General features: G+C 43.7%; 1 protein-coding gene across 3 annotated transcripts in view; it reads left to right on the top strand.

Moving 5' to 3' along the window:
• The window catches only part of LOC306807616 (contactin-4), a 215,726-nt gene that overhangs the window by 79,547 nt on the left and 113,921 nt on the right, over positions 1-22,258 (top strand). For all 3 annotated transcript variants that reach the window (XM_079317348.1, XM_079317347.1, XM_079317349.1), the window contains one exon: positions 13,925-14,059. In XM_079317348.1, coding sequence (XP_079173474.1) covers positions 14,005-14,059 — 55 coding nt within the window. In that variant the 5' untranslated portion in view covers positions 13,925-14,004. The remainder of the gene's footprint in view (positions 1-13,924; positions 14,060-22,258) is intronic.

Raw genomic sequence — 22,258 nt, forward strand, 5'->3', positions numbered from 1 at the left:
TCTGTATATTTAAATATACATCCATATTTTCCCTGAAAATAATAAATAAACCCACACTGAGGTCTTGCTTCTACACTAAGAGGTCCAAAACTTTTAAATTAAGAGAGTTTTTTAAAATCTTTTTGCTGCAACTTGACCCCATTGCCAAACTTTCCTAGCACAACTAAGCAAAACTTGACCACTAAAATGTGAATTTCCTAAATATTTTTATGCTTGCCACAACCCAGACTTGGACACTTCCAGGATCCAGGGGCAGCCACAGCTTCTCTGGAGGAATTTTTTTTCCAATATCTGAAACATTATTATTATTATAACCCATTCTCCCTTTTCCTTTCACTCCAGACCCTTAAATAGTCTCTCTCCATCTTTCTTCTTTTCCAATAGAAAAGGGGAAAGGTGGGGAGAGGAGCCCCCAGCTCTGTTTTTTTATTTTTTATTCCCCAGGTGGAATAAAACAGGAGATTATCAGCTTTACACTCATAAAGCTGTAATAATTATTAAATGAAAGGGATTTTTTTTACCAATTTCATAAAGAAATCCCTGGTATTCTGAAACCCCTGAGGAATGTAGCAGAAAACAGTATTTTCTGTATGCTTTAAATGCTTTATTGCACATCATTTGGAGTTCTTTACTGCTGAAAGCAATAGTTACCATCTCAGATATTCCCTGCTTTAGTTTGGGTAATGTCATTTCTGATTAAACATGGAGGGTGTCATGTATTGGACCATGAAATAGTTAAATTTTTTATGAGAGTGTTGAGAATCCTATTGCTTTTGGGTTTCAGAGTATCAATAGCCTGAGCTGAACAAGTCAGGCTCATTCCCAGGAAGCACCAGGGCAGGATTTTCCCTTTTTTGTGGTGTTTTTTTTCCATCTTCTCCAACCATGTAGGTTGATTTAAAATAAAATTAAATTAAATTTAAAAAGCAGCTTTGCATCTTTGCAGCCACCCAGGCTCTGGGGTCATGGTGGGATCTTGGATTTCTTGAAGCTGTCAATTCCTGAGCTGCAGTTTTACCTCTTGGCTTCAGCAACGTTGTGCATTTGGCTTGGAACCAGGAATAAATCAGGAATAAATCAGGGATAAATCAGGAATTGGGACTGTTCAGCTCTGCCAGTGGTGCAGCAGAAGTTCTGTGGTACAGGAGGAGCCCAGCTCTGCATCCCAGGTAAGATTTGCCTGAATTTATTGCCCTGGAAAGCTTTGCTGGAGCTCTGTTACCACAATTAAAAACTCCATATTTCAAGGAACCCATATAAAGCAGTTCCTTTACACAGCAAAGGGCTTCACCATTATCAACCTGGATTTGAGCATGGAAAAAAAAAAATGATTTAAACTCAGAGAGAAGCATCAGGAGGAGACCAAAGTGTCTCATGGCAAGATATAAAATGCAGCAGTGCAGATTTTTAAGACTTTCCAGAAGCTGAGTGTCCCAGGCACTTGGCAAATGGACTCAAGAAGGCAAATTGAAGATTTGCCAGAAGGAAATCCTGTATCAGGGGATGGGAATTCAAGTGCTCTGCAAAGGAAATGCAAATAAGGCAATCTGGGTCCAGGAGGGCTGTGGGGAAATGAAGAGCACAGGAACAGCTTCAGGATGGGGATGGGGATGTGTGTGGGGAAATATTGAGTGAGAGGCCACTGGAGGAATTTGGGAACAGCTGCCACATGCACTGGTGAGTTACTGTGGAAAGGATTCTGAAACTTCACTGGTTTATAGCGAGATGTTCAAGGGGAAATTAATTGCCTTTAGCTGCTTAAATGTGTTTAGAAATGTCTGTATGAGCTGAAAGAGAATAAAAGGTAGATCCTGCAGCCTGGTGATGGGTGGTGCCATGCCAGAGGGGTGTGGGGATTTGCCTGGGGAAAAGGCAGGACCTTGGCTGTTTTCTGGGCAGGTTTTGGTGGATATCAGTGAGAAAAAATGATGTACATGGAGCAGACAGCAAAATGTCAATGTGAGGGATGGGTAGAGTCCTTTTAGGAGAGAAGGGCTTGGTGGTGTGGGGATGATGCCCTCTCAGATTGGGGCAGAAATCTTTAGTGATGAGACCTGGTGCTTCAGTAGAGCCCAAATCATCTCTCTGTGAGCTGCAGGCAGTAAAATGTGTTTAAGTCAAGGTTCTCCTAATCCAGGTAGCAGTGAGCTGATGAAGCATCCCCCTGGCAGCCCTGCTGGGGATGCAGACGTGCTGAGGAGCTGTTTGTGCCAGCTCTGGTGTTACTGGGATGCTCTGGGGATGCTGGGCAGGCATTCTGAGCCCTGCTCCCTCAGGGAAACACAGCCTGTTGTTGTTTCAGGGCTTTTTGCAAAGGAAACAGCTGCTGTGCCAAGCTCAGGCAGTGCCAAACCCCTCAAAACAAACACATATTACAGGTGAAATCGTGCTAGGGAGGGGAAAAGCCATTAAAGTAATGAAAAACCACCCCAGCTACATCCCAACAAACAGCTCTGAGTGCACGTGTCCTGCTGCATTTGTGCTAAGAGATGTCATCAAATTACTCTGGCACTCTGCAGCTTCCATCTCTGTGGATTGCTGTGTGAGGTTTGTGACAAAATTCACAAACTGGAGTGCAGATATTGCTGTGACAGAGCAGCACTGGTGTCCTGCTGGATGGAATCTGCAGCTCCCTCCGTTCTCTGGTAAAAGCAAGCAGCTGCAGTTCTTAAAAAGCTCTGGGTTTGTCCCACAAGTGTCTGGGAGTGTTGGTGGCATTGGGACTGCAGCACCTCCTGCCCTGGAGCACCCTGCAGGGCTCTCTGCTTTGGAAGGAAAAGAAAAGGAAATTCAAACCATAAACCAGCCTGGATTAGGCTACAATGATAATTCTTCATGTGTTAAAAGGCTGGGCTGAAATTGCTGTGAGCTGTGGAATTTAGGCAGTGTGGGAGTTAAAACTGTGCTGTGTCACATGTGTATTTAAACACAATTTCATTTATCTTCCTGACTTGACAGGTGCACTGATTTGGGCAGAAAGCTTCTATTTTTAGCTAAAAGGTCAGGGGATGTGGCTTAGTGAATTGTTATGATGCTTGTTATATGCTACATGCTAATTAATTATGCTTTTGAATGCTGAGTTTATTTGCTATAGCCCTTAAACTGGGAGGTTCAACAATTTGCCCAGTCTTCCTGAAAGTGAAGCAATGGTTTCTAAAAAGATTATTTGACTTTTTCTTTTTTTTTTTTTTTTTTTCCAAAGCTGAGATTTGAAAAAAATAATCTATTAAAGAGCCAAAGGCTGCACTCAGTGCTGGCTCTCCCAGGTTTGGCACAGTTTGGGTTCAGGTTCAGTTCCTGGGCACCAGTTTAAAACACAACTTGTTTAGAATTTACTTCACCTCTCAGGGATTTTCTAAATAATTCTGGGAGGATCCCTGAAGTTCTGCAAGCCAGGCATGAGAAGCTAATGAGGTCAGGTGGCTGATGAACTTCCCTGCCCATAAATTATGGATTTGAGCAGATTTGATGGAGTTTTGTGTGTGTGTGTGTGTGTGCTCACCATCTGCTCCCAGGAGAGGGAGGGTCACTAAACCATCCTGGGGCTCAGTGGGGTGGAAACAGCAGAGGCAGCTTGGTGACCACATCCCAGATGGAAGGAACAGGGAACAGTTTAAAGCCTCTGCAGAGCTGGGAGGGCTGAACACCAGCTCGTGATGCAGGGATGTGCTGCAGCCCCAGAGAAAACAGAACACAGAAATGAGGAATATTGGGGTTATTCCTCATTTGTCTCCTTCCAACTTCCCCTGGGTGAGCAAGAAAGGCAGGAAGGCCAGGGAGAAAGCCCCAGCTGGATTATGAGAGTTGGGATTCCAGCCTGTGCTGCTCAACATGAGGATTCACTGCCTGGCTGGTTCTCTGTAGGTTAAAACCTTCTGATTTTACTGAACATCTTCCCAGTATCAAAGGGAGGCAGCACTTCCAAGTGAAACACTGATACAAGGGGGTTAACAAGGTTTTTGCATTTTCCAGACATGCCAACACTGCTGCAGCCTTAAATGTCAATTGATTGAGAATATCTTTTAACCTGATGTCAATACTGGGGTTGAGTGTAGTTTTCCCACATGGGGTCTCCAGGGGATCTCTGTTCTTGCTGTTACAGTTCCCTTGCAGCCTGCTCTTGCCTGCAGTGCTGGTTTTTGCCACACTGCCTGGGTGTTACACGTGTAAAGTTGTGTCAGCCCCATCCCTGTTGGTTTTCATCACCAGCTGCTGTGCAGCATCACTCAGAGCAGCAGCCAGGATGTCAGCAAACATCTTTGAAGCCTTTTTCCTCTGGCACTACAACCAAAAACTTGTATTTCCTCTCCTTTTATAGCAAATTATTTTGATCTGTCCCCAGGCTGAGGTTGGTGATTATAACTGAGTGTTGTGACAGATTTTTAGTGGGGCTGCTCTGGGCTTGTCCTCTGAAAATCAACATTTTGGGAAGTGCAGCCAGGCAGATTCTCACAATGATTGTGTTCAGTTCCTTCCTGTTGGAAAAGTGTGTTCAAAGGTAGGTCAGGATTCATGGAATTCACCTGGATTTTTAACTGCATTCAAATTAATTGTTTGGGGTTTTTTTAAATTTTAATAGTTTCTCTGAACTTCCTGATTAGCTGGATGAACATTTCTCTGAAGGAAAATGTGGAAATAACCAATGGCCACATCTCCATCAGAATAAAATGGAATTATTTCACATCTGGGTTTAAAGGCAAGCTGAGCTTTATAAAAGTAATTGATCTTGGCAGAAAGTTTAATATCTCTGCAAACTTGAAGTCTGAGGGCTGCTGGGCTTGAGAACTTGTGCAGAAGGAACAGACAGATAAACTAAGGGACATTTAAAAACCAGCAACTCTGTAAGCTGAAATTAAACATTTTTATATCACCCCACTCAAAACAATTCAGCTTTCAGTTCCTGCTGTGCCTTCGTTGGGATTTTCTCTTGTGTGCAGTGATCTAAAAAGAAAATTAAGAGGAAGAAATAATTCCCTCATTTGAAATACTTATTTTTCCTTTTTTTATCTATAACTTCTTGCTTACTTTGGGTATTTTATGGAGTTCCCCTTGGTAAAGTGACAGTCATAAAATACAGGGGAATGTACTGATTGTGCTTTAATTAAAATAAACTCAAATAAGGGCTTTTGGTGAAATGTTGGCTGAGGTTTATAAGGTCTATAGCTCTTTTTCAATGGGTATCCTATACCTAGAATTGATTTAACTGATAAATTTGATGATGCAGATATTGATAATTTATTTTTTTTCTACCATCTGCTGATATTTCTATTATTTCCAGTATGCTCTTATCCAAAACCCCTTGGAACTAATAGGGGCCATAAAGTGGGAGATTGCTGCTCCCAGCCATTGCTTTAACTATGTGAACAGGACATAAATTAAAACACTGCTCCTGTAACTTCCCTTGTACAACTGGAGTTTTACTGCATGCTGTAAATTCTTATCTAGCCAGCCAAAAATCCCCTTTAATCCTGTGGCAGGGGAGAACTGTGACTTGATCCCAGCTGGAATTTCAACCCACCCTCTGGTGCTTTTGGAATCTCCTGGCAGCTTTGCCTCCAGTGCCTGCTCAGGCTCCTCTCTCCCACCCCAAACTTCAAACCCACTGTGACATTTTTTACTCATCCCTTTCTCAGTCTTAATGTTCTAATTCCATACTCTGTTTCCTGGTTTTGAGCTCTTATTTTATCCTCAATTCAAGATGTTCCATTTTTTTTTTTTTTTAAGAAATTGTCCCAGAATCACCCAGACATCGTGAAGAAATTTTGCCAAATATTGGATGTATTAAATTTGAGCTGACAGCTCAATCTATGCAGAAGGAAAAATAGAAAATACTCAACATGCCTGGAAATAAGTTGGCACCTCAAGTTAAGATGCAGAGAGAGGTTGAAATGTTGGCAATTAGCATTTTAAGAGGTATTAAAATGGGGTTGGATGGTTGGCACAGCACTGGGATGTGTGGCTTTTATGGGGTGCAGCTGCTGCCTCTCTGCAGCCTGGATGGGGATGAATTCCCAAAATCACAGAATGGTTTGGGCTGGAAGGGACCTTAAACTCAATTCCTTCCAGCTTCCCTTGACCTGGTTGCTCCAACCTTGGCCTCTTCCAGGATCATCCAAAACTTCTCTGGGCACCCTGTGCCTCCCTTGGAGTAAAGAATTCCTGCTCAGTTTTGGAGAACAGGCTGAATTTGGTGTGAACTCCCCTCTCTATTCACCCAGACTCAGTCCATGCAAGGTGGGGGAAGGATCTGCAGCTCAGAGAAGGGCTTTAAGCAGGGAAATGATTTAAAATCTGCAGGTGGCTTTGGTGCCAGAGGGCAGAATGTGCATCCAGAGGCAACCCCAGTTCCCTCCTGACTCCTCTGCTCTCCTCCTGTGCCCTTGGAGGAGTTTTTGGCAGCCCCAGGGAGAGCTCCAGGTTCATCCCATCCCATTATCCCATTATCCCATCCCAGCCCATCCTGCTCACAGGGTGCAGGGACAGGCAGAGCCCTGAGCCAGGGATAACAGGAGCAAACATTCCTGTTCACACCTTTTGAAGCTGTTACACACCAATCAATGTTTGCAAACCCTGTTTCCTTTCATCTGCTGCCCACGACAAGCAAGCCAAGGGCTCAGTGTGATCTCTCAATAAATCCTGCAGCCCTCCTGAAATGCCTGGAGCTCTGCTCGTTATCCACCACGGAGATGATCCTTGTTTTGTCTGGCCAGGGGCTTGATTCCTTCAATAATTGATATTCCAGATTGAAAACAAAGCTGTGTGCAGCACTCCTTCCTTGGCTACCTCTGCCAGCTGCTCAGCACATTCCAGCTTGAGAGCCTCTGGCAATGGGGGAGCTCACAGGAGCCTTATTTATTTATTTTTCCCATGCTTAGTGCAAGGATGTCTTTAAAAAAAGTGCAGTGGTTCTGTAAAAGATGGCAGAGGCAGGGAAAGGCAGTAATTCCATGTAATCTGCATAGTCAGTGCAGGGAAATGCCTGAGTGTTTGCAGCCCTCTAATAGGGATCATAAACACTCACTTTATGGTGCTCTGCTGAGAACAGCTCCCATAAATTACACCCAGCACAATTCCTTTGTTTTCCTTCTGAATTTTTATTTCCTTTAATGTTCAGTGATGGAATGGGAGGGTGCTGGTGTGGGTGCAGGGGTTGCAGGGAGGGGTCACAGGTCACTGCAGTGGTCAGTCTGCCAGCCCATGGCATGGGTCACACCTCATCTCAGAGGCTTCAGCCACAGTTTTTAAATCATTCCTCACAGATTTGTTGTCCCAGGTGCAAAGCCCAGGTGGCCATGGGCAGGTGGCTTTTGGTGGCCAAAATCTGTGGCAATTTCCAGTTCTGAGGTTTGCAGTTCCTAACAAAGGTCCTGTGTGCTGAGACACCAATTTGTTTTCTGTTGGAGCCTCTTTATTCCTGAATTCCAGCCCAGAATAACCCAAACCTCATCACTGCCTGAGCAGCTCCTCTTTCTCACCAAAGCCCCAGGAACCTGCTGCTGTGTCTGAGCTGCATCCAGGGAACAGATCCTCCTCTGCTCTCTGTTGGCTGCTTGGCTTCATTTGGGGGGATTTGCTCTCCCAGTGGGAGGGAAAACTTTGTGTTCAGGCCATGCTGAAGACTTGAGCAGTGTCAGTGAACTGATGTCAGGCTGAATTAATCTGTTCTGCAGGGCCATGGCCAAGGCTAGATCTTTGATTCACTACCAGTTGGGTTTTTTTTAGAAGCTCAATTTTTAATCAAAATAACAAATTTAAGTGAACCCAGACTATTCCATAGCAAAATATCACCAGCTGGATCTTGACTCAGCTGTGTCTTTAGATTTACAAGGAAACAGTGACCTCACCATTTCTGCAGTCAGAAAAATCCCAGAGGATGCTCAAGAGTGGTGCTGTGCCTCCACTTGATATCCCAGGAGTAATCCTGGAAATAATCCACAGATAAGGGAGGAAAAGCAGGCTGGGAGCCTGTAAACTCTGTGTTTGGCTGTGCTGTGTCCCTGGGTGGGTTCTGTAGTTTCACAGCAGCAGCTGAGCTGTTGGGCTTTGCACCATGAGCTGCTCCAGATGAGCACCAGGAGCAGGCTGTGGGCAGGAGAACTGCTGAGAGCAGCAGGGAGGGACTGTCTGAGACAAAAAAAAAAGGGATTTAATTGTAAAGAGGATGGCAGGAGAGTGGGAGGAGTGGCTGTGAGGGAGCCTGGCAGCAGAGCTGGGAATGCTTTGTGTCACCTCCCATCCAGCTTTTGGCCATCCTCAGCTCCCTGGGATGGTTTGTGTCTCTCACAAATCACCTGGCAGCAGAGGCAGGTCCAGTGCTCACACAGAAACCTCTGGAGCACAGAAATCCTCTGGGCTGGGGCTGGCAGCAGCTCCTGCCCAGCCTGGAACATGAGCAGAGCAGCCCCAGCTCCAGCCTGGCCCCTCTGGGAAGCAAATTCCAGCTCCAATTCCAGATGTGCAGCATTTTCTTATTTTCATATAAAATGTGCAAAGTGTGGAGGTGATTTTTTTTCTTTTTTTCTGCCCTCAGGTCTGCTCTCCCTGCCCTCAGATCTCCCAGACTCTTCTCCCCTCCTCACTCAGCATCCCCAACTCCCTCAATTCCAGGCAAACCTTAAAATAAACTTTGAAGGGGGAACAAAACACTAAATAATCACAAAACAGGGATATCAGTTGGTGAGGGCTATTTTTTCCCTTCCCTAGATGATTTTTGGATTTAACAAAACAGTTAAAAGCATTTGAGGTCCAAGCATCTCAATTATCTGGGTTGGGAGCATTCTGCCAGTAATAGGTGATGAGGGAATTGTTGTTTTGATAGCCTCAGTTCCCAGGAACACACAGAACTGGCTTCTCACCAGCTTTGCAAAGATAATAAACCTGCTTGTTGTTTTTGTTCTGCAAGTTCCATTTTGTTCTCTTTGGAAAGCTGCTGCTTGTCCTTCTGAAGGAAGGCACGAGTGTGTGTGTGTGTCCACTGGACTGGAGCTCCTGTGGAGAAAACTCTCCTTTTGTCTTTGAAATCAAAGGGGTTTTTCTGTAAGCTCCAGAAGTGAAAAGTAGATGTCATTAAGATGCTGATTTTGGAGATGATACAGAAATATCTTCAATATTTTCCCATAAATTTTTTTTGTCTCCTGGACAAGATGATGCTGTCTGATAATGTGGATTTTGGGAACGGGCCTATCCAAATGGGAATGATAACTTTGAATGTTGCTTATCTAAATTTGTTCAGAGAGTGGAACTGCCTTGATTCCTTATCTCAAAGCAGATTTAGGGATAACAAGAACTTCCTTGGCAGCAGAGTCCTGGGAGCTTTGTTCCTGTGGTGCAGCACTCTGTCCAACTGAGACAGCACTAAATCTTTTTTGGAGGAAATTTCTGCTCAAAAGTCAGCTGGAGTTTCATATTCCAGTCTGACAACTTATTTTTGAATGCAGGGGTTTGCCAGTGTGGCTCTGGTGGGAAGAAGCTGTTGGAGACCAGGAGGGGCTGGGCTGGCTGAGCTCTAATTCAGTGAGTTCTAATTCACTGAGAGCTTTGCCATCAGGAAAAAAAAATAAAAGAAGAAGAAGAAAAAAAGCAAAATTGGACATGTAATGATCCTTACAGAGCACTTCTGGACCAGTGATATAGGTAGGAGGGAAGCTTAGTGGACTTAGGGAATACCAACTCAAATATCTTTTGCTCTTTGGAGTTATTTTACTCTGCCTGAAGCTGGCATCTTTGGAGGTTTATAATTTATTGCTTGGCTCTATGATATAGCCCCTCACTTTAATCTCCCAAAACACTGCTCTGAAAATGTCACTCGGTGTGAAGGTGGAAATTGGCTTTAAATTGGTGAGTTTTAAGGTAACTGATCCAGACAATCTTTAGTAAAAGTCTCTCTAAAAGAGGATAAATTCTAATTTGTAGAAAATGCCAGGCTAGGAGGTTTCACTGCTTGTAGCTTTTTATTAAGATAATGTTACTCCTTCCTGGAATAAAGCACCTCAGAATTTGTGGGCTGTTTGTGTGTGGATGTTCTCTGAGAGCTGCTGCCTCAGGTGAGCATTTCCCAATTCTCGCCTTAATGGAAAAGGTAGAACAATAAACAGTGAGCCCTAATTAACACCCACAGCCTTAATTCAGATTTGTCTCCTGCTCCCCCGCTCTCCTTCCCTGGAGATGGTTTATCTTTGCATTATCCAGGTTTTCCAGGGCAATTCTGGGTTTCTTGAGGGTGGAACACACAGAGTGAGGGATGTGAGGGTGCAGTTAGTGGCTGGTGATTAAAAACATTTAATTACCCTTTTTTTTGTTTTTTTTTGTTTGTTTGTTTGTTTGTTTTTTTTCTTGTGGAAAACTGTTCAGTGCTTCAAGGGTTTGGGAGTCAGCTGGGAAAATCTGTGTTTAGGGTGGATTGTTGCTTCCTAGGAGCTTTCAGTGGTGAGGTGTACAGGGAATTAAGAGAATAAAAATTAAGAATTAAGAGAATAAAAAGAATTAAGGGATAAAAAGCTGTTGTGTTTATTGAAGAACCTGCAGGTACATTTAGGGCAGACAAAGCCCCTCAGGGGATACACCCAAAAAGGAACACAGGTTTTCACACTTTTATAAGTTTGGTCCATTTGCATTTTGAGGGTTAATCTTCCAATAAAGTCATTTACCCCAAGTTTGCTCCCCTCAATCACTTTTGTTCCCATCTCTGGCCTGAGGCAGTGAGGTGTCCTTGATTCCAGCCTGGAGAGGAATTGTTGTGTCTGCACAAAATGGGAGAGCAGCAGCGACACTGGATATGGAGTTTGGAGTGATACACTAAAGAACTGCAGGATTACAAACATAGGAAAAATACAAAAGTTGAAATCCTAAGGCATCAGTCTTAGGTGTGTTCTGAAGGTTTTCCTTCAGAATATTCAGAAAACTGAGAGGTCACATAATGCAAATTTATCTTAAAAATAATTTTTTCACATTCTGAATGCATCCATAGATATATTAGCCTCAGGATTTGAATTTTTATTTTGCTTTTACAGAAATGCTTATCATGACACATCCAAACAAAATCACTCACACAGCCATGCCCACAAACACTGAAAAATTCACCACAAATATTTCTATTCCACACCTTTTTCCCCCCCTCCTACCTGCCTGCATTCAGACCTTAGAGTCAAGTTTTCTTTGGCAGAATCCAATTAGGAGCAAAGGTGCCTTTCAAAAGAATTTGCAATGGCTGCATTGCCAGAAGTAAAGTTAAAAAGACATCTGCACACGTGTGGTGGCACTGGGGCTTCTAATGGGCTGCACTTCCAGACTGAAGCTCAGCAATCTCATTTTCATCTCGAAAAAAAATAAACTTGTGTAGTGCTGAAACTGCCTCAGCTTCCTTCTGGAAATGAAATATTAAACTTTTTGAGTTTTCAGGCCTTCAGCAGCAGCACAGTCTCCCCTGGGATTTCATAGTCAGCAAACATTTAGGAATGGGAAGGATCTTTTCAATTATCCACCTTTTGCTCGTGCACAAATGTTGCTTTTCCTAAAGTTGCTGCCATAAAAAGTTGATGTGTTTGATGTGTTTGAGCAGTTCTGGCAGAGCTCTCAACAAAGGCCCTGCTGATGTGAACAGCAGAAATATTTACAGGGAAACATTTTGAGAATTGGACTCATTCACATGTGAAATAGGGAACTATCACCAGAAATGGAATTGCAGCCATGGCTTGAGAACCTCCATAATTTAACTGCAGGAAAATATTTTTTAGTGGTAATCATCTAATTTACTTTTCAGTGCTGTTTATGCCAAGACAGGAATCGTTTCTCTTGGGGGAAACTTTCTGTGGTGCATTTCCCTGTGAAGGCATCAGGGAGCTGGAGATTTGCTTGCAAGCACTGCACAACCCTCTGGTGTCTGTGTGTTCTCTGATGAATCACTGAATAATGGAAAACTGTCAGCTTTTCCATTGGACTCAAAATATATTTATTGTCCAGAGCAGCTGTGGATCCCTGGCAGTGCCCAAGGGATGGACACTGGGGCTGGAGCACCTGGGACAGTCAAGTGTCCCTGCCATGGCACTGGGTGGGATTTAAAATCCCTTCCAACCCAAATCATTCTATAATTCTGTATTTTTAACATAATTTTTGTCTTTGGCTGAAATTGAGATCCAGGGGTTGTGTCAGAACTCAATGGGAGGAAGGACAGAGCCTGCTACTTTGAATATCTTTATCAGCTGGAAACTAATTTATATTAGAAACTTGGAAATGTTTTGTATTAGTGTTTAAAATGTTGAGAAAAACATTATTTCCTGAGTAGGAAAAAAATAAAGTAAAAAGAGTTTGCAAACCCTGACAGTAGCCAGAATTTCCCCAAATGGATGCAGGGTCAGGGCAGCTGAAGTTACAATGAGGAGGAGCAATAAATGCAGGACTATGCAGGATTTTTTTTTCAATTTATGAAAAAGTGAGGAATGGTTTTGGGGTTTTTTTGTGTGAGCCCTTTGCACTTTGGGTGCTTCCCACGGGCTCCTGACAGTGGGTTAAGTTGATAAGTGCTTATCAACCTCTTGTGGTTTTAATTAGGTATCAAATGCTGTGAGTGATTGCTCTTCTCATTGCAGGGAGAGAGGAGAATAATTGCAAAAAAAAACATCTCTGGGCAGATGAATGAAGAGAAACTTTGTAGGGGTTTATTGGTGAGGATAGTTCAAGAACAGAGTACTTCAGCAGCTGCTGAAATCCAGGATTTATCTCAAATTTCACTTAAATTGGTGTAAAACCAAGAGTGACTCTCTCTGGTAGAAATCTCTTGTGTAGGTGCTGCTCAACAGAATTTACTACTTGGAAGAAAACTAATATTTTCCCACAGGTCAGGAGACTATTTAGGGGAAAAATAAAATTCTGCAGTTCACTATGTCAATCAATATAGATAGTTTCCTTCCCAAATTAATAATTAATACTCTAATCATTGCCTGCAATAGTTGTCAGCATTCATTGATTGGTCACTCCTGCTCCCCCAGCACGCCTCATCAGTCTGTGTGAGAATAGATGAATTTATGCAATTAATCCCTCCCTGCATCCTCAGATCAGAGGGTGAAGATTCTCAACCTTCCCAGTGCACTGAACCTGACTTTATTAGAAGAATTTTCCCAGTTTTAGCTCACAAAAGCAGGCAGGGACCTCTCTTGTTATTACTCATGCAGTTTGTCTTGTAAGCACGGAGGCCCCTGAACTTCCAGACTTCACTGAGATGAATAAATTATAAGAATGTGTGTCTGGCTTGATTTATTTATTTTTAATATTTAAATGCTTGCTCTGGAGTGGTTCCTTTCATAAATGAAGGCATTTTTCCCTCCTTGGGTTGCTTGGAGAAGGGGCATGTGGAAGTTTGAAGTGATCAGCTGAGAAAGCCTCAAATTGCTCTCAAATTCTAATTATTCATTATTATTGTAATAGGGGGAGAGGGGAAGATCAGTTTTCACCTGGAGATGTTTGAAGGTTGATTTTTAAACAGAATCTTAGAGCAGTGAGGATGGAGATGGAATGGGAAAAATGATATCCCATTTTTGAGCAGTGTGGGAGCCTTTCCTGCACCGTGCTGCCTTGTCCTTTGTGTGCTGCAGAAAAAAGTTACAGAGTTAGAGAATTACTCTCATTTTCATTCTAATCTACAGAGCTCACTAATTACACCAGCTCACCCCAGAGGGGCAGGGAGTGAATCTCCTGAGGGCAAAACTAAGAGACAGCAGAAATTTCACAGCTGCAGCTTCCAATTCCTCACCCTCACCTGCCACCCAGACACCTGCAACACTCACAAATCAGCATGATCTGAAAGTCAATATTTACCAAAGTTTCTTTCATGATCCTCAGACACAACTTTCCTGGAAAGGAAGAACAAACTGTCAGCAAATAGGAGCAAAAATCCTTAAATTTCCTTGATGGATCTCTTTTTGTTTTACAGATTAAAGCTTGCCTGAGGTTTCCAAGGAGCCCTGCTCTGCTCTGTGATTCCTGGGCTGGTCTCTGCCCCTGGAGCTGAAGATGAGGTTGTTATGGGAGCTGCTGGTGCTGCACTCTGTCCTGCTGTGCCTGGCAGGTGAGCTGTCCTCTCTCCATTCTGGAGTTAAATCACCCCTGCTTGTCCCACTGGAGTGCCCCATGCTTCAGCTGCCTGGGAAGGCTGAGCTGGAGCAGAGACTGGGCTCAGCTAAAGGCAGAAAATAGGGATTTATTGAAAGGGTTAAAGAGGGATTTATTGAAGGGGTTTGATAGGGATTTATTGAAGGGGTTTGATAGGGATTTATTGAAAGGGTTAAATAGGGGTTTATTGGAAGGATAAAATAGGGATTTATTGACAGGGTTAAATAGGGATTTATTGAAAGGATCCACCTTGGGCAGTGCAAGAGCCTGGTTGGGGCTGCACCCAAATCAAATCCAAAATAGATCCTGGTCATGAGTTTTACACTTTTATAAGTTTTGGTTCATCTACACATTGGAGTCATTTATCCAACCACAGCCCCAGGCTATGAAGTCTCAGCCCCCTTTCCCTTGCTGCTGTTTCTGATTTTTGGGTACCAGTTATCCTTGATTCTCTGTCTAGAAAGGAATTGTTTTGTCCCCTGTGAAGAGAACTCACATCCAACATGAAGTTTCAGTTACACACCAAGCAGCAGAGATTCTGAAAAATAAAAGTTCATGTTCCTGTGTCAGGGATGAAATGCCCAAAGCAAGTTTGTGGCTGAATGGATGAAGATGAAACTCATTTTCCTGCTGCTCAGAGTCTCCCAGCCCAGCCCAGCCCAATTTCTCAAAGGTCTACTCTGCCCCTTTCCTCCTCAGAGCTGCTGGTGATGGAAGTTGTTTTCCCTCATTCTGTGTTAAGTGTTTCCCTGCTCAATTAAACCTGCGTGGAGTGGAGTTTAAATCCCATTAAAGTGGTGTTGTGTTACAGCTGAGCCCTCGCTCCATTTAACAAATAATTAGAATAACATATTCCAGCCACACAACCATCCCCTGCAAGTGCCCTTGTTTAACCTTTCCAGCCCAGGCTGCATCAATCAGAGCATTCCCAGAGAAATTCCCAGAGATTTGCCAGTGGCTTTGTCACTGGTAGGATCCCACCAGGGCTGTCCTGAGCCTGTCCCTGCCCTGTCCTTGATTAACTCCTCTTGCACTGCCATTATGATTCTGTGTTTGGTTCTGAGGGAGGGTGTCAGGCTTTAATTAATGTTTATGTCACCCTGGTGTTAACCTGGATTGCTCTCATTTACCTGCTGCTCATCAGACTGTTTTACTGCTTTATTTATTGACTTTTGATTTCTCCCCTTCCCTTTGTGTTCACTGGCAGGTTATTTTCCCAGCATTTTAGATAATAACAAAGTACTTAGAGCAGTGTTTATTTATTTTCTGCTTAGCTCTACTGAACATAAAGAGACTTTTCTTCCGGTATTTAGGGCTACCTATTTTTGAAATTTGGTTCCAAGTCTTTCTAAATGTGCTTTGACAGTTTCTGAGCTGGCAGAAAATTGGATGCAGAGAGATTCTGCAATGCAGAGCCCCCACATGTGTCAGGAATTGCAACCCCAGGGAAGTTGGGCTGTGGGAATACAGAGAGGATGAGCCTTTATTTCAAGCAAATAAATAGAAGAGGGGGAAAACAAAAGCATGGAAAATATTTTTACTGTAATTTCTCCACTTGAAATGCCTGCTGCAAACTGCTTGAGGTCAGCAAAATAAAGTTTCAGGGGGATTTGTTTGGGGAGGTTACCTTTATCAAAAAATCTGTGTTTAATGAAAATTATGAAAATACATTTCTCCAGCACAGGTTTTCCCCCCATTATTCTGCTGCAGCACTTTCCCTCCTCTTTACAGTGCACTGAATTTCCTCAGATCTCAAATTCTCTTGTAACTTGGAACCCTTGATATGGAGTTCAGAGTCACTAATGCAGTGCAGAATCTGGAAATACAAAAGGCATCAGTGGAAACAAATGGCATTGCCTGGGGTGAGCCAAAGCAGGAGATGTGGCACTGTGTGTCTGCAGTCTGCTGGGCCAGTCTGAAAGGAAATTTCCTGCAAGGAAATTTTCTATTTTTCTGTGACTTCTGTGCCATCCTTTGCCTCATTAACCTCCTGGAGCAGTTTCTGTGCTGAAGTTGTATTTGCATGTTAATGAGCTGCAGTGGCACAGACACATTAATGTCTGAGTGTGCATATGCATATTTTATAGTGGGATTTAACTATTCACCTTCTGACCCAGCCTCACACTCACCTCCCTCCAGCCCAGGGCAAAATATCAAATTAAATCAAAATGAAAACTTGTAGGTTGGGATTGGAACGATTTAATAATTGAAATGTAATAATAATAATAATAATAATAATAATAATAATAATAATAATAATAATAATAGTAGTACACTAACTAATAGTATTATTTACTTTATAATAATAATAGTAAATAGTAATATAATAAATCATAGTGTTATTTACTTTATAATAATAATAATAATAATAGTAAATAATAATATAAAGTAAAAAAAAAAAAAAGTGATGCACAATAGAATTGTTCAGCAGCCCCTTCCAGCCTCAAGCACCACATAAATACAGGAGTTTTAAGAGCTCTTGTTTTGTTTTGATTGTGGTTGTTTTGGTTTGTTTTGGGGTTTTTGTGTGGTTGTTTGGGGGTTTTTTGGTTGTTTTGGTTGTTTTGGTTTTGGTTTTTTTCTTGTAGTTGTTGTTGATTTTTTTGAGTTTTTTTAGTGGTGCTTTGAGGTTTTTTCAAAAAACTTTTTTTTTTTTTTGCAGGAAAATATTCTCAGAAATGTCTGTCCAGGCATTCTTTCTCTTTTTTTCTCATGCTGATCCAGCACAGCAATACCCAGAGTGGTTCAAACCTGTTCAGAGCACTGTGCAACTCATGGGAGGGAAAAATATCAATCTAGAGTCAAATGTTCTCCATTGTGAGGCAAACCCCCCATAATTTATATCAATATATTGCAGTTAAATCAGGCACCCAGCTCTGTTTGAAATCAAAGCTCAGAACTCACAGAGAGATGAGGATTCCAATCCATGCAGCTGCAGGTTCCACAGCAAAGAAATTCAGCTAATTTCATGTCTGAATATAAATAATGAAAGCTGGGAGCCCTGTTGTACATTTTAAATTATGGTCTCTTCTAAACCAGGCTGCAGTTCAATTTGTTCAGTGTTTATTTGGGTTTTTTTGTTGGGTTTTTTTTTTTTTTTCCTGATTCTGTGTAGCTCTTTGATGTAAGGGGGAAATGATTCATTTCTGCAGCCCCATAATTAATTCATTGATATTTTGGTCAGTTCTGCAGCACTTTGCATTTCTGGATCTGGCTGGTTCATGAATGTTTGCACAGCAGAAGAGGCAGGGAGGGATTCCTGGTGCTCCCCAAACACCCCCCAATTTGTGTTTGCAAATCACATCTGCCTGTCTTAATATTTTGAGTGGGTTTTTTTCCTGATTATTTAGGGGGTTTTCATGTTCATTCCCAATTCCTGTATTTGGAAATCCCCCAGCAGCATCCTCTGGCAGGCAGGTGCTGGATCCACCTCTCCTGGTTGGGATAATGATTAAACCTCAGCTGGACAAAAATTCCTTTAAACAGAAGAATTTCAGCTGCCCAAGGTGGGTTCTACAGCATCACCCAGCTGTGCATGGGTGGAAAGGAGAGCTAAGAAAATGTAATTTTTGTTTATTTAGGGGTTATGTGGTGAGTTTTTCTGTGGCTGCAGAAGTTTGATCCCATTTCTGTTCCTGCCAGCAGCAGAGCCCTTGCTGGATGTGACCTGATTGATTTAGGCCATCATTTCCCAAATTCTGTAATCAGAGGCCATATCAATGCCATCACTTTTACACACAGATGATTAGCTATATGATGTTTTTCTCAAGTCCATCTGGGCAAGTTTAATTGCCTCTTTCTCAAAAGTTAAGAAGATGAGATGGTGCACTTTAAATAAAGCAGGGAGCAGACAGACACTTTTCTAAGCAGATGTTCCAACTCTCTGGCTGTGTATTGATCCCCTGTGTGTTTTATATGATGCCCCTTTTCAATTTAGCTCCTTTGCATTTGAATTAGTGTGTAGGTATTGAAATTAAATCTCATTTAGGGACTTACGGAAATACCTGCTTTTCCACACATCTATCAAATTAGGGAGGATATAGACCCAAAGTGATTATTTATTGCCAGTAAAAATGGGTTTTATGGCAAAATTTGAGGTGATTAGTCAGGTGTTTTATAGGTGAAATACTTTGTGATTCTTAGAAAATCTAAATATTATTGGAAAGGGGTTTAATTTTGTAATGCTTGTGTGGTCAGGGAGGGGAACAGGAGGTGAAGGAGCAGGGGGAACCTGCTGGGTTGGAGCTTGTGTTTGGTGCTGGGCAAAGCCTGGCTTAGCTAGTCAAAAACCCACCTGTGGGGATTTCCTCCCTGCCTGGGTACAGAATCTCTGCTCCTTTTCTCCAGGCTTTGGGGGGGATTTTCATCATTTAGCACCCAGCAGTTCCCACTGAGCCCTTTGGGGTGAAATCTTTGGGATTTGCTGCAGCCCCTGGAGATGGAGGGGCTGGAAATGCTGTTGGAGGGATCATGTTCACTTGGGAAAGGTCCCTCAGTGAAGGGGGATCATCCAAAAACAAAATCCAGCTTGGATTATGGAGTGCAGAAATGTGAACACAGAACTACTGCCAGCTCCACTGGCCACACAGAAAGTGAGTTTTTGTAGGGTCTCTCCCAAAAATCCCCTCCTTCAGCCAGGCCTGTCACAATTGCTCCATTTTTTCCAGGCTTGGGGTCATTGAATAGAAGAGATGCTGATGCATTTTTGCAATTCCTGCTCAGAGTCAGCCCGTGGCAGATCAATGGCTGCTCCCAATAAGTTCTTCCTGTAATGAATAGAGCACAGAGTGCTGCAGCTCAGCTGGGCATTGTCAAATGCTGCTTTATGGAAGCATTTGTCAAATGCTGTGACAGCCTGTGCTCTGAAATTAAGAATATGCTGCTGACAGGCTGCACTGACTCATTATTGCAAGTTTTAGGAAAGATTTCCTGTGTATTGCAGTGAAAAAGCAAAACTTGCCTGTTGTCCCTTCAGTACTTCAGCCTGGTTTTCTTGATGAGTTTGGATTTTTTGTTTTGCTGTAAAATACACACACTCAGCTTCATAAATCAAGCCCCGATGCAATTGTTAAATAGTCTGGATCATATTAATTACTCTGTAAAGCAAGGCAAGCATCACAAGCATTTATAATCAACTACTGGAGAAGTTGCTAATCAATTAGACAGGTAACTAATTAGCCAGCCAGCAGTCAGCATCTCCAGCTGAAGCTAGTGACTTTAAACTTCATTAAACTTTCCAGGTGTTGGGGAAAGTATGAAAAATGCAGCTATCTTAATAGGTTGATGTGTCTTAATTCCAATTTTCTGAGTTGAAATGTCTGAAGATTGCATCTGTTTTAAGGGGTCTTGTCATTTATAAAGCTTCCCATGGCTGTCTTGCACAGCTGAAAAGAAAATAGGCAGTTTGTGTGGGAAAGTTTTGAGTTTGTCCAGTGCATGTTGGGAACAGCATGAACTTAGATGTGTCTGAAATTCCTTTTATCCCAACTTTTAATTTGTACCTTCTGCCTTGCCCTTGATACTTTGGGTGGAATTTTCTGATTTTTATGTTCATTCCATTTGCAATCTGCAAAATAGATCCCAGACAGAATCCTGAATATGATCATTGTTTTTATTTGTGAAACAGGGATAGTGCAGTGGATGATCAGTGAGACTTGGAAGAAAATTAATTATTTGTGTCCTTCCAGCTCAGATGATGCTGTGAAATGCTCCCTGAGAGCTCAGGCTTTACTCCTGGAGCATTCCCTCTCCTCCCATGTTTATCTGGAAATGCCATTTTCTCCAGCCTCAGACTGGATGTGCTTTGTGGGGTATGAAAAGGGAAAGGTGCAGGGGACAGAGATGAAAAGGGGCTGGGAACAGCTGGATGCACAGCTGGGAGGGAGAGGAGAACTGTGCACTTCATCAGGGATGGAAAAATCAAAAATCACCTCCAAATTCTCTGTGCTGAGTAACTTAAATTGTCTTTTATAACATTCCTGAAAAGTGGGATTATATGTGGCAAAATATCACAGGATGGGGGAATTTTTGAGCTTTGCAGCTGAAGGTTGTGGTGATTTGGCAAAAGTAATTTTTTGTTTTTTTTCTCTCTGTGTGGATTTTGTGATCCCTTTGAATGCCTAACACTGATCTGATGCCCATCTTGTGCATACAGCCTTCCATCCTGCTTTTTTTGGTTGGTTTGTGAACCAAATTCAAAAAGAATAAAAGAAAAAGTCAGTATAGGCAAGTCTGAAACTGTAAATATTGTTGGAATGGATGGCACTTCCTGCCAGTTAAAAAAGCAGGAAGAAAGGCTTAGAGAGAGACAACTCTTTGGTAAATAATCTGCATTGAATTTCCCACTATTTATTCACACTGACTTTGCTTTATTAAGTTTAACAGTAACATTTGTTGACCTCTGCTGCATTCCTGAGCAAACTTGAATGTTCTCTTTTCTTTTCTTTTTTTTTTTTTTTGGAATTTGTTGGTATATTAGGATGGAATATGGAATTTATCCCCTAATGAAAGCAAGGGAGAGATGCCATCAGTCAGTGGGAGGAGGGAGAACCCAGTGCTTTCCCATGTAAATTATGTGAGTCCTGGAAGGGAGCCAGGCATTCATTTTGTTAAAATGGGGTTTGATAATTGAAACTAATTGAACATCGACCCCATTAAGTTGCATTTTATTGCTCATTTAATCCGCCTGTCTCACGAGCTCCCAGGACTGGGAAGAGGCTCTGGAAGGTGAGATTTGGGTTCCTCAAAGCTGCAGCCACTGCTGCAGGTGAGCACTGAGGGGTCAGCACAGGTGTGGGGTCAGTACAGGTGAGGGGTCAGTGCAGGTGAGGGGTCACTACAGGTGTGGGGTCAGTGCAGGTGAGGGGTCAGTGCAGGTGTGGGGTCAGCACAGGTGTGGGGTCAGTACAGGTGAGGGTCAGCACAGGTGAGGGGTCAGTACAGGTGAGGGTCAGCACAGGTGTGGGGTCAGTACAGGTGAGGGGTCAGCACAGGTGTGGGGTCAGTACAGGTGAGGGGTCAGTGCAGGTGAGGGGTCAGTGCAGGTGTGGGTCAGCACAGGTGTGGGGTCAGCACAGGTGTGGGGTCAGTGCAGGTGAGGGGTCAGTACAGGTGAGGGGTCAGTGCAGGTGAGGGGTCAGTGCAGGTGTGGGTCAGTGCAGGTGAGGGGTCAGCACAGGTGAGGGGTCAGTGCAGGTGAGGGGTCAGTACAGGTGAGGGGTCAGTACAGGTGTGGGTCAGTACAGGTGTGGGTCAGTACAGGTGTGGGTCAGTACAGGTGAGGGGTCAGTACAGGTGTGGGTCAGTACAGGTGTGGGTCAGTACAGGTGTGGGTCAGCACAGGTGTGGGTCAGTACAGGTGTGGGTCAGCACAGGTGAGGGGTCAGCACAGGTGTGGGTCAGCACAGGTGTGGGGTCAGTACAGGTGAGGGGTTAGTGCAGGTGAGGGGTCAGTACAGGTGAGGGGTCAGTGCAGGTGAGGGGTCAGTGCAGGTGTGGGTCAGCACAGGTGTGGGGTCAGCACAGGTGTGGGGTCAGTGCAGGTGAGGGGTCAGTACAGGTGAGGGGTCAGTGCAGGTGAGGGGTCAGTGCAGGTGTGGGTCAGTGCAGGTGAGGGGTCAGCACAGGTGAGGGGTCAGCGCAGGTGAGGGGTCAGTACAGGTGAGGGGTCAGTACAGGTGTGGGTCAGTACAGGTGTGGGTCAGTACAGGTGTGGGTCAGTGCAGGTGAGGGGTCAGTGCAGGTGAGGGGTCAGTGCAGGTGTGGGGTCAGTGCAGGTGTGGGTCAGTACAGGTGAGGGGTCAGCGCAGGTGTGGGGTCAGTACAGGTGTGGGGTCAGCACAGGTGTGGGTCAGCGCAGGTGTGGGGTCAGCGCAGGTGAGGGGTCAGTGCAGGTGAGGGGTCAGCGCAGGTGTGGGGTCAGTACAGGTGTGGGTCAGTACAGGTGTGGGTCAGCACAGGTGAGGGGTCAGCGCAGGTGTGGGTCAGCACAGGTGAGGGGTCAGCACAGGTGAGGGGTCAGCGCAGGTGAGGGGTCAGTGCAGGTGAGGGGTCAGCACAGGTGTGGGTCAGTACAGGTGAGGGGTCAGCACAGGTGAGGGGTCAGCACAGGTGTGGGTCAGCACAGGTGTGGGGTCAGTACAGGTGAGGGGTTAGT

The sequence above is a fragment of the Erithacus rubecula genome (genome assembly GCF_903797595.1).
Source record: "Erithacus rubecula genome assembly, chromosome: 13".
NCBI classification, from domain to species: Eukaryota; Metazoa; Chordata; class Aves; order Passeriformes; family Muscicapidae; genus Erithacus; species Erithacus rubecula.